At 41.6% G+C, this 12,343-nt stretch overlaps 1 protein-coding gene across 5 annotated transcripts in view; it reads left to right on the top strand.

Moving 5' to 3' along the window:
- Positions 1-12,343, top strand: part of FBXO38 (F-box protein 38) — a 49,476-nt gene that overhangs the window by 22,909 nt on the left and 14,224 nt on the right. For all 5 annotated transcript variants that reach the window (XM_066272931.1, XM_066272933.1, XM_066272934.1 and 2 more), the window contains exons 10-14: positions 2,924-3,094; positions 4,807-4,949; positions 5,874-6,084; positions 10,614-10,733; positions 12,092-12,271. In XM_066272931.1, coding sequence (XP_066129028.1) covers positions 2,924-3,094; positions 4,807-4,949; positions 5,874-6,084; positions 10,614-10,733; positions 12,092-12,271 — 825 coding nt within the window. The remainder of the gene's footprint in view (positions 1-2,923; positions 3,095-4,806; positions 4,950-5,873; positions 6,085-10,613; positions 10,734-12,091; positions 12,272-12,343) is intronic.

Raw genomic sequence — 12,343 nt, forward strand, 5'->3', positions numbered from 1 at the left:
CTCTCTCTCTCTCTCTCTCTCACTCCCTCTCAAATCAATGGAAAATTTATTAAAAAATAGTCTTTCTTACACTGTCTCTGTCATTCCAGGAGGTATTTGGGGGGGGGGGGGGTATCTAATTTGTGTTGTAGAAGACCTTAGAAGGCTTAATTCCTCTGGTCAGGACAGTCCAGGTCAAGCAGCCCGACTGTTGTCCTTTTTCATTTCTAATATATGTCATAGTAATAATTTTTTTTTTTTTTACTTTTTCTTTGTTGCATCCTCATTAGAACAGGTGAAGGATTAAAAAAATCAGCCAATGTAGCATAGGAATCACATTGAATCTATATCGTTTTGTACAAGATCAGCTCTTCACCAACATAGCCTTAATGCTAAACTAGTACAGTAATTTCATGTAAAGTCAGTGTACAGTAAGTACTTCTCTAACATCCTTGATAGGTTCTTGGGACTATTGCAAAACAATGTTTGTATAATGAAACCAATTTTGTCATAGGCTGGTTAATACAAACGAGTGAAATTCCTACAGCAGCTCATCAACATTGCAGTGAAAGATGTTCTGGGACCTGCTGCATTTGCTATCAAGCTTTCCTGGTTTTGAATGAGTTTGCTAACATTCTCTTGTCTTTCTATAAGATGCATGAATTTACTTAAAATCATTAGCTTGGTAGTTGGTGTTCTTTCTTTAATATTTTTTTTTGTTCTTCTCAAAACTTGACAAACTGTGTTTTTAAGATGAGCACATAATTTAGGCCCAGGGAGAGTTTGAGGGTTATCTCTAAAACTAGATATTCCTATTTTATTTCTTTCCCCTCCCCACACATTTTCAAAGTAAAACACTTTACCCTTGACTGCTATTATCTTACACTTTTCAAAATAACTTGTTCCGCATTATCTTTCATATTTGATGATCTCTTAGCGTTGACCTTGTTACAAGCTGTTTTCTGCTGCAGTTCCTCTATTCCCATCATCTGAGTTCCCCCCTCTCCCTCTCTAGGGCTCTTGGCGTGAGAACAGGCCCCAGGTGCCTCCAACAGGATCTCTAGGGAGGAACAACAGGTCCTTTGTCACTCTTTTACTGAATCTCCTCCTCAATAATTCAGATTTTGAAGCCTCTCTCCAGGGGATGCGGGTGGCCCCTGGAAGATTTGAGTCACTTTGTTGCAAAGGGTCTGGCAAAGTATAGATGGGAACGTCACCTCTGTCCCTTATACACTGATGGTAGAAGTGACGGTGCCAGATGGGGGAAATGGGCATGCTGGAAAGCAGGGTCGTGTGCTGGGAATATAGGAAAAGTGACCCAAGGATGACTGCTTAGAGAGGGGTTCTTTGTTTACTTAGGTGTATGATCTTGGAGCCTCATGTGAGGGTGAAGGGGAAGCGGCACTCATTCAAGACTAGAAGCCGCACAGAGCAGTCGTTAATGCTGACGCTCCGGAAAGAGGTGGACACATGGGCTCAGAGTCCTCCCTTATTAATCATGGGACCCTGGGCAAGTTAGTTCTTCATTCTGTTTTCTCACTTGTTAAATGGTTTTATCTTTATTTCCCAATGAGAAAACATGGACTTTTATTACTATTGTCTCTAACATTTGGAAAGCATTTGGTAATGGTAGCTTTTAACAGACCTATGGGCTGAATTAGAAAAGAAACAAAGATGAGTCCTCACTGATGTCCTCAGGGCTTTGGGGGAGTGTGGCAGTTGGGAGATCCCAAGATTAGGGATAGTGTAAGTCTCAAAGCAATGAACATGGGACAGGATTTCTCCTTGAGGCTGCAGCCTTCATGCAGACACAAGGGACAGGGTCAGTTCAAGGTTTACCTGATCATGGGGAAAGACAAATTTCTAGTCGAAATGGCTGGAGGGCAGCTTTTTATCAAGAGGCTAAAGAAAATTGCTCAGCTAAATGGTAAAGGATAGGTTAAGGTGAAATTTGCAGATAAAATGCCAGTAAATACCCCAAAAAGGGACTCTAGGAGGAGACAGTGAACTATGTGGAAAGTGAAATTAAAGAGTTTGGGAGTAGGTTGCTTGTTTAAAACATGGTCTGAACTGAAGGTATAAACTGCTGTAATGTGCAGGGCATCTTCCCAGAGCAGCTGTGTTACTTTGTGCTTTGTGTCACTTGGTTACAAGGACCATGAGAGGTACTGTTTGAATTCCTATATCCTTAGCCCCATGCTGGCCATGGAAAATGTACATGTGAACTAGATACAGTTCCTTTTTCCTCACATTGTTCAGAGTCAAGTGGACCATCCCGGGCAGTAAAGGGCAGAGAGATGGGAGAAACGATGGTAGGGGACCAGGGGTGAGGCATCATTTCCAATGGCATAAACTACAGTGAAGGGACATACCCTCCTGGTCTGTGATAGGACAGTAGCCACTAAAGCCCAGTGGCAGAGAGTGGGTGTGTTTGAGTTAGAAGTCCATTTTCTGGGGATAGATATAGATGTACTAACTGATACCATGGGCTCTAAAAATGAATCTGAATTCCCCAAGCTTACGGTTCTCTACACGTGGCCACCCAACTCCACAAACAATCCTTACACTGTGAAAGAGTTACATTTTAAGGTATTTTTTAAAGATAAAACTAAAACTTTACCATAAGTATGAACTAATACAATATATCCCTCAGTTTTGTTTTAAGAATTTTTGCTTTCTTTTTGCCTTTTCCAAACAATTGGAAGTAATGTTTTCCTATACCTGTGCCTTAACTTTTAAAATAAATCCTTACTTTGCCAAATAAATGCTACTGTTCATAAAATACACCTACCCAGAAATTGTACCCGAACCTGAGTCTGATGACGGACAGACGACACAGAATGATCATGGAGAATGAGCACACTGGATGTTAAGATACAGAATTGTCAATGTTCTCTGACACTTAACCTTTTTTTAAAAAGGAAAAATCTATTTCTCTTTCTAGGCAGAATGGCTAATGCAGATCTGGTGAAGTATGGTTTGGCTGATGTGGTAGAAAACCCTGGTATTATCACCGATATAGGGATGAAGGCCGTCAATGAAGTCTTTTCCTGTATCAAATATCTGGCAATTTACAACTGCCCCCATCTACATAATCCATACAACTGGGTCTCAGGTACTGGAGGCTTAAATATGGCTCTATCCTATGTCAAAATAATATGTGTCTTTGTTTTCTGTGTGTGCTATGATGGCATCATCCTTAATGTAAGATGTAGATATTTTATATGGATCTTTCAAACAAGTTCTGGGAACCTTTGATAACCAAGTAGGAAGTATATTTAGTGCCTCTGAACTCCTGACATTTTCTGCCTAGCAATTTGTGCTGTCCAGGGTATGGATTCAGTGCCCTGATCTTTATATGCACTGCTTTGGGCCAGGCACACATACAGTGAAGGTTATTGTTGCTTGGGATACTAGAGGGGCTACTCTGAGTTACCTTCTAATGATATGTTATCTGGAAGGACAAGTGAGTATGTGTGTGCACACACACATATATACATATATACTATACATATATATGCATTTACATATACACATATATGCACATACACACTCACTTTGTCCTTTCAGATATATATACAAACTTATAATATATATATAAACTTTATTGTGTGTGTGTGTAAACTTTAATTAGGTGATGTATTAAACACTTAACTTGTAGTGACATTTTTTATCACCTTAAAATTCTATGCAATTTTAGATCTCCCCTTCCCAGTGACTTTTGCACTTGGTATTTTCATTCTAAGAGAGTATTACTATTTGATTCTTTAAAGATCCTACTTAAACATCTAACTTCACAAACCTTTAAATAAATTGAGAAGTAGTGAATTTTCACTGCGCCATCCTCTGTCTGGGCCACGCCCCTCACTGACAGTGCAGAGAGCCTGCTCTGCCGTCTAGGGCAGTGCTGGGGACCATGCAGCTCCCCGCAGAGCCTGCCTCCAGGCCTGTGTGGTCCCTGCGGCCTCTGCTGAGATCAGCCACTCATTAGAATGACCATGTCTTACCTGCCAGAAGTGACACTGTTCCCTGGCCCACCTGCACCAAAAAGTTACTGGAAAATACAAACTTTAGGTTGTAACAGGCATAGATCACTTTAAAAAAAATAACATGTATTGGGTTTTTGATTTGTTTGTTTTCTTAAATACAGAAGAATATAAAGAAGAAAACAAAAAAATGGTCTATAATCCCATCACTCAGAACTCTTGTTAACACTTAAAAACTAAAAGTAATACATGCACTTGATAAACAATATCAAACAGTACAGAAAGGTACAAAATGAAAAGTCTCCTCTTCTCAAAGGTAACCACCATCAACGCTTTCTTGCCTATTCTTCTGGACAGATTATTTTGTGCATATTACAGCCTGTATGTAGCATTTTAAATGATTTCTGTAAACAAAAGGGTCCTGCGTTGTATACACTGTCCTGGAGCTTGTCTTTTATGCTGAGAGTATTTGGTGAGCTCTCCATACTGCGAGCATATTCAGTTCTCCTTCCTTCTTTGAATAGCTGCTCAATATTCTATTAAATGAGAGCACCATTATTTCTTTAACTAGGGTCCTGCTGGTGAGTAGGCGTATAGGTTGTTGACTGGATCACATTTAAATCAAGGCTGGCTTGGTTACCAGTCATTGATTCCCACGCTGTCTAGTTATCAGACTAAAATTAGGTAATGATCTTCAAAGTTTATAGTCACTGAGTTTTAGAGGTCAGGAAATACAAGAAAAATTAAAGACACAGGATTTGAAAATCTTTGTGACCTATAACAATATTCATCAGCAATGGGAGAAAGTGTTGCTTAAATTCTCTGGCCATTTCACCCACAGACCATTCAAGATGGACTCGATTGGTTGACATCAACTTAGTGAGGTGCCATGCTCTGAAGCTGGACTCCTTCGGCCAGTTTATCGAATTGTTGCCCAGCCTGGAGTTTATTTCACTGGACCAGATGTTTCGTGAACCACCCAAAGTAAATCATATTTGAGAGAGGTTTTGTTTATTTATTTTGTTACTCAAGGAAATAAATAAAACAAGTGATTTATTTCTTTCTACTATTATACCTTTACAGTGTTATAATTGAACTTTGTACTGCCAACCTCAGTGACGGCAAAGCTATAATAATGCATGGCCTCTTTTTCCTGTAAATGAGTATTAAGGGGTCTATAAAGAAGGGAAAGACAAAGTAAGTGGAGAAACTGTCTCCTTCTGTAAACTGACAAGAATGTAGGAGCGAAGGTGAAAATTTGAGCTAAGACAAATTATTGCTTGGACTAAGTAGTTGGAAGAATCAGCCTCTAACCAGGAACAAAATATATATATATATATATCTATATCTATATATATATATATATATACACACACACACACACACACACACACACATTTACACACACACGGGATTAGGAATTTGGAAATGTTTTACTTTGCTGCTCTCTTTTTTATTTAGTTGTATATCCTGGAAAATTTGAGATTGCCTAGTTGAACAAAATGTTATTTTAAAACTGTTTAACAAGTAAAATTAATACTCTCACCATAATAAAAACTTAATGCTTCAACTAATTACGTTCTATCTTGTCAGTTCTCAATGGCTGCATTCCCATGGTTGAAGCAGTGAAATATGGTGGGAAAGGCTCAGGAGTTGAGGTCAGAACACTGGGTTTCGAGTCCCAGCTGTACCACTTACTGGTCACGTGCTGTTGGGCAGCGCTCTTCCCATTGTGCATCTCATCTGTAAATCAAGCATAATGACAATTTCTCTGCTTGAAGTGTTGTGAGCCTTAAATAAAGTCCTGTATGCACCTATAAAAGAATTTTACAAATAAAATGCTACATCAATATTCTTCTGTAGAGATGAAATGAAGTGCTATGAGCATGTGGTTTTGTCTTGCCTTAGGGCTGTGCTCGAGTTGGTCTGAGTGCAGGCACGGGAATCGGGGTGTCCTCAGCCCTTGTCAGCAATCAGAACTCCAACAATGACAATGATAACAATGCCCAGAATAATGCCAACATCCATGACAACAATCACCATCACCCCGATGACTCGGATGAGGAGAACGACTTCCGGCAAGATCTACAACCAGGAGAGCAGCAGTTTGCAGCCGACGGTAACCCAGATCTTTTGTGAGCTCCAGACAGAAATGATTTTTACTTTGGATCATACTTCTCTGACTCTATTCTGTCCTCCATCCTGCATTTCATTTAGTCACTTTACTCATTGGGGTCCAAGTTGACAAGGTAAATGAAAGGGTGAATGAAATCTGCTTGTTTCAAAGTTGTCCGTGTAGCCTGACCCGGCGGTGGTGCAATGGATAGAGCATCGGACTGAGACATGGAGGACCCAGGTTCAAAAACCCGAGATCTCTGGCTTGAGCACAGGCTCATCTGGTTTGAGCAAGAGGTCACTCGGTCTGCTGTAGCCTCCCCCCACCCCCCCAAGAAAGTAATCAATGAACAACTAAGGTGCTGCAACAAAGAATTGATGCTTCTCATCTCCCTGTCTGTCCCTCTCTGTCCCTCTCTCTGTCAAACTCTCTGTTTCTGTCATAAACAAAACAACACAGCAACAAAGTTGTCCATGTAGCCTGACCAGGCAGTGGCGCAGTGGATAGAGTGTCAGACTGGGATGCGGAGGACCCAGGTTCAAGACCCCGAGGTCGCCAGCATGAGCGTGGACTCATCTGGTTTGAACAAAGCTCACCAGCTTGGACCCAAGGTCGCTGGCTCAAGCAAGGGGTTACTCTGTCTGTTGAAGGCCCATGGTCAAGCACATATGAGAAAGCAATCAATGAACAACTAAGATGTCGCAGCGAAAAACTGATGATTGACGCTTCTCATCTCTCTCCGTTCCTGTCTGTCTGTCCCTATCTATCTCTCTGACTCTCTGTCTCTGTAAAAAAAAAAAAAAAAAAAGGTTGTCCATGTAATGCCTCTTGTCCACAGAACCTATAAGGGTGCTTACCAAGTGGGAAGGATTCCTAGATGCCATGGGACTTAGAGTACAATGAGCCTGAGAGGCCTGGCTTTATTGAGATTTTACTTGCAGGATTTGGGCAAAAGAGCATCTCTTAATATCTCCCTAACCAATGGATAGGAGCAGTGAGCTAGAATGTGGGAATCCATTTTTGGATGTCCCCAGAGCTGAAAAAAAGGAATAGCAGTGATGTGGTAGACATTGTATTGGGCATCTTTCACATACCTTTCATCATTATCTTCACATCCATCCAGCAGATCAACCATACCTGAATTAGTAAAGGCCGATTGGGTTCTGCTTATGTAATTATCTAGTTTTTTTTAATACTGACTGAACACCTGCTTTATGCCAACCCATGTGTTATTGGGCTTCATCTGCCCCTGTGTTGAAGAATGAGGAAAGAGTGAAATTATTTCTTTACCAAATTATCCACTTCCCAGTTGACTCTTAAGAACTAGAGAAAGAACCTTTTCTAGCCACCTATCTGTTGCCCCTGCACCCATTCTTCTGGGCACAGTAATGACTGAGAAACAGCGAGCCCTGAGGGTGGGGGCTGCTTTTATAATGGAAGTAGACTGTGTAGAGCGAGATTTCCTTTAGGGTCGCTCTTGAATGTGCAGATTCTTGTCTGGGAATCATCTGTAGGCATTATCTTCACTTCCTCACCTCACACGTTCTCTGCAGAACTCTCCATTTTGGTTCTTGAAAGTCAACAGTGACTCTTACAAAAGCCAGTGGTCACTTCTCCACTTTCATCTATTTGACATCTTAGCAGCACCTCTCATTGTTGCCCACTTCTGCCTTCCTGAGATGCTTTCTGTGGACATCTCTGAAACCGTTTTCCTGCTTTTCCTCATTGACGTGCCTGCCTGCTCAGTTTCCTTTGCTTACACCACTTCCTCTCTTCCATGTTTCTTCCTGATCTCACTAACTGTTTTTGCTACATGAGCTCATTCAGGTTCATGGCTTCTATACCAAGTATATGCTAAGGAATCCTGAACCTTTGCAAGCCTTGATCTTCCTACTTTTGAAATATTGTAGTTATATCTGACTTTATACTTTTTATTTCCACATGAGTACTCTTGGGCATTTCAAACATATTCCCTGGCACTCTTCCCACTCCCCACCCCCCAAAAAAGTGCAGACCCAGAAAGCGCTAGGGGTTAAGGAGGCAGAGTGAGGTCAGGGCAGGTGTTATCTCCTTTGCATGTTGTCCCTGAGTGCCATCATACTGGTCACTGGTATCTTGTTTTCTGGACTTGAGAGAATGCGGACCATTCATGAACAGCAGCTGCAGTGCAGAACTGCCCAATCCTGTGAACTCAGTGTCTTGGAGTTCAAGTTCTGGATAGATTATAAACTCCACTGGAAAGGGACAGTTACTTTGCTGTAGGCTTCTCAGTACTTAATGGAGAATGCCTTCCATTGTGGAATCACTTATCAGTGCAGCAGGGACCAAAACACATGTGAGAACACTGCTTGGAATTCAAATCTAACTCGGAAATTTCAGCTTTTTGTTGATGAGAGCCTTGCTCACAAACCAAATACTCAAGGTACAGTGTTGTCAAATATGAGATCTTCAGATGCTGTGAAAGGCTGAGAGGCAAAGTGATGAGCGACATAAATGCCAAGATTGAAGAATTAAATAGCTAGCACGAGGAAGTCTAGCAATACCAAAGATGGTGGCAGTGTTTGTAGACAAATGAAGATTGTATCAAACAGGTTCCGTGGGTCTCTCCAGGTTGAAAGGGTTTTCATTTGTGTTAATATTCCATCCATACCACATTGATTCTTTTTTTTTTTTTTTTTTTTTTTTTTTTGTATTTTTCTGAAGCTGGAACCGGGAGAGACAGTCAGACAGACTCCCGCATGCGCCCGACCGGAATCCACCCGGCACGCCCACCAGGGGGTGACACTCTGCCCACCAGGGGGTGATGCTCTGCCCCTCCAGGGCGTTGCTCTGTCGCGACCAGAGCCAGTCCAGCACCTGGGGCAGAGGCCAAGGAGCCATCCCCAGCGCCCGGGCCATCTTTGCTCCAATGGAGCCTTGGCTGCGGGAGGGGAAGAGAGAGACAGAGAGGAAGGAAAGGGGGAGGGGTGGAGAAGCAGATGGGCGCTTCTCCTGTGTGCCCTGGCCGGGAATCGAACCCGGGACTTCTGCACGCCAGGCCGACGCTCTACCACTGAGCCAACCAGCCAGGGCCCACATTGATTCTTTTAAATAAAAAGTAAGGAGTAAGGAGCAGGAGAAAGGCTGTGTGACTTTTGATCAAAACCACATGTGGAAAGAATTCACGTAAAAGAATGAAACAAAACCAAATAAGAAAAGTTGTACAAGGATTCAGAATAAAAGGCATCAGTGGAGATTAGTGTTAGTTGACATGACTAACATTGATGCTTCCACTCTAGGTGCAAACAGTATTTTTAAAATTAGATTAAAGTTTGCATTGACACGTTGACTTTTCTTAATGTAGAGTTTTAAAACTTTCCACATGTGGGCCTCTATAAAACTCTTGGACCAACCCCAGAATGAAGCAGAGCCACCCAGTCGATTACCCTGTCGCATGTGACTTTAGTTGCACGAACTTGGCTTGTCTCCTTAAGGAGATTCTTCAGGAACAGGTCCTTTTCTCTTTGGGGAGTTTTTTCCATTTCACTCAAATGGTTGGGCAGTTGATTTCTCAGCAGTAGTTTTTGAGCAGCCCTGGGCATTGAGGATACAGTGGCAAACATGGACCCCTGCTGCCCTCCGGGTTGTGGCCGAGCCCTACATGTGCAGGGCAGTACTGGTATTACCCTGACTTACCAGATCCCTCAGGCTCAGGTAGTAAGGAGTAGTGGCTTGAGTGCCTTGGCTATTGACTTGTGAAATCTGGGTTTAATCTTATAAAAAGTTATTGTCAGAAATTATTTTTTTAGGGTCCTTTTGAGAAAGTGACCATTTTATCTTAAGACTAGTAAACAGATAAAAGCTTTAGTACTTAAAACTGATTGACAATTACCAGTCTGATATTGTTCACTGTGCTTATCCTCTGGATAAATATAAATAAAATTACACATTTCTGTTTATTGATAGGCACTAATAATCATAGTGAAGACTCTGATGCAAATAAAACATTTGAGTAATATTAAAATGTTACAAATGTATTGTACTTAGTGTATTCCTTAATAATCCATGCCACTCATTAGCCAAATGTGACACCATGGCCTCTAGAGAGTAGGAAAGGAAACACAATTTGAGTTTGCCTGTCCAGCACACTAATTGCTTATAAGTTGATCCTAGATCTTGCAGTAGGTGGCTCTTACCACCTTATAGCAAACGGCTTTGAGAGTGACAGACGTTGCCTCCTACAGCCATCCCTGGAAACATCTTCAGGGGTGAACATGGGATTTTCTCTCAGTTGCACCTTTGTCCCTGCTGTTGTCCTACAGCGATGACTTTCCCCACCAAGTGATCCTTTCCCATCTGGGGTCCCTCTGCTACAGAAGAATCGGATGCTTCTTGTCACTGTTGATTCACTGAAGTGCAGTTCTATGCTGTTGGTCCAGAGGGGGCCGACTGGTCATGGGGCTGTTCATTTCTCAGGGGTGCCCCAGTTTGGGTGGCTGTTGTGGTTTTTTCAGACCTCACCTGGTTTGACTTTGACTTGATTTTTGTTTAAGCATTGAATGAGATGGAAGACATGGGGCAAGAAGATGGAGAGGTGGTAGCCGAGAGTGGACAGGAGACCCCCGCTCACAGTCAGGCAGTCATTCCTGTGGAGGTTGACGAGGAACAAGCAGGTAGTTATGTCACTTCCCACCTTCGTGGTTCTGGCTAATGAAACACTGAGAATGGTTAATTTTTTTTTCCTTTTTGCTTTATGGCTAATGATATGTTAGATATTATTTATTATTGAGGGCTATATTATATTGATGTTCTCTTCGCTGTGTGTATGTATATCTTAGTAAAATTTGTGGGTATTTTTATTTTTTTATAACTGACAATAGCTCTATTGGCATATGCTTGTGTGTGTATGTATGTAGAAAAAGTGTTAAAATTGTTGATGGGAAAATTAATGACCTGATTGAATATTTTGCTTGTCATCTCCCTTCATTTTGGTGGCGAGGGAGAGCAGTGGAAAGGTTGACCTGGTTTAATGAATGGACCAAGGTCTAATCTTTTGCAATTGGGTGACTTAGGGTGGGCTATATAATCTGAGACCCTTAAAGATTACCTAATACAGCCCTTCATTTTAAAGGTAGGGAATCAACATTCTTTCAAAAGTGTGAATTTTTTTCAGTACCATTCAGCCAGTGATCAAGGGGCAGAATTGAGATTAGAACTCAGGTTATCTCATTCCTGGGCCATTGGAAGTTTACCTTGTCTTTGAGTGTAAAATATCTTTACCCTGTTTTAAGGGTCTTACAGATGCAGTTACTTATTCAACAAATATTAAGTTCCTACTCTTTGTGAGGCATTGTACAATATAATAGGAAAAGGATAGACCAGCTTCCTGGAGCTTATATTTTACTGATGGAGGGAGTATCAGTCACTCTCCAGAGAGAATTAGCTCAGACAAGCTAAAGGTTTACCATCTGTACTGCCAAACAGATAAAACATTTTTTGACTTAAGTGTAAATACTTGGATAACCAAACTAACAGGCTTGTAAACCTTTCAGGACCGTATCTGCTACATCCAACAAGATAGACCCATGCTCAGTGAGAGAGTGCAGAGTCCTCACCAGTCCCGTGGGGGCTGAGGTTCATCGTCCTTTTCTTTGTTTTCTTTTGTATCTTTGCAAAATTGGAAAATAGCCTGTTGTTGGAAGGATTATCATGACTATTATTTTGATATTACTATTACTTATGTGACTTTTTCAAATAGTGAAGGTCCTGAAGGGGGGTGCCATGTCATCTATTTTAATCTGCCTTTAAAAAGGTATAGTGTTGGTTGGCATGTTAATCATACTTAAAGTTTGTATAGTACTTTAAAGTGCTTTCACAGTATCTTATCCATGTGTCTTTTCATTAAAATGAGTGGTAAGGGAGGGAACATGGAGGCAAAGCAGCTCTGTGGGCCCAGATTCATGAAAACAGTACTTTGAGTCAGAGCCTTTCTTGTGCAAAAAGTAACTTAGGACTGTGCTTCTTGTTTTAGGACCCAGTGGTCTTCAGCGTGTTGTAAAACCAACTCCAATTACTGTCCATGATTCAGAGAGTGATGATGAGGAAGACAGTCTGGAACTCCAAGAAGTCTGGATCCCTAAGAGTAGTGCTCGCCGTTACTCTGAGCGCGAAGAGAAAACTGCAGAGTCAGCGCAGTCCAGGGACTTGTCAGGTGAGAGGTGCTTCGGACTCTGACCTGTTCGTGGAGTCATGAGAACTGTCACACGTGGTCTTTATATATCAG

The sequence above is a fragment of the Saccopteryx bilineata genome, chromosome 4 (genome assembly GCF_036850765.1).
Source record: "Saccopteryx bilineata isolate mSacBil1 chromosome 4, mSacBil1_pri_phased_curated, whole genome shotgun sequence".
Lineage (NCBI taxonomy): Eukaryota > Metazoa > Chordata > Mammalia > Chiroptera > Emballonuridae > Saccopteryx > Saccopteryx bilineata.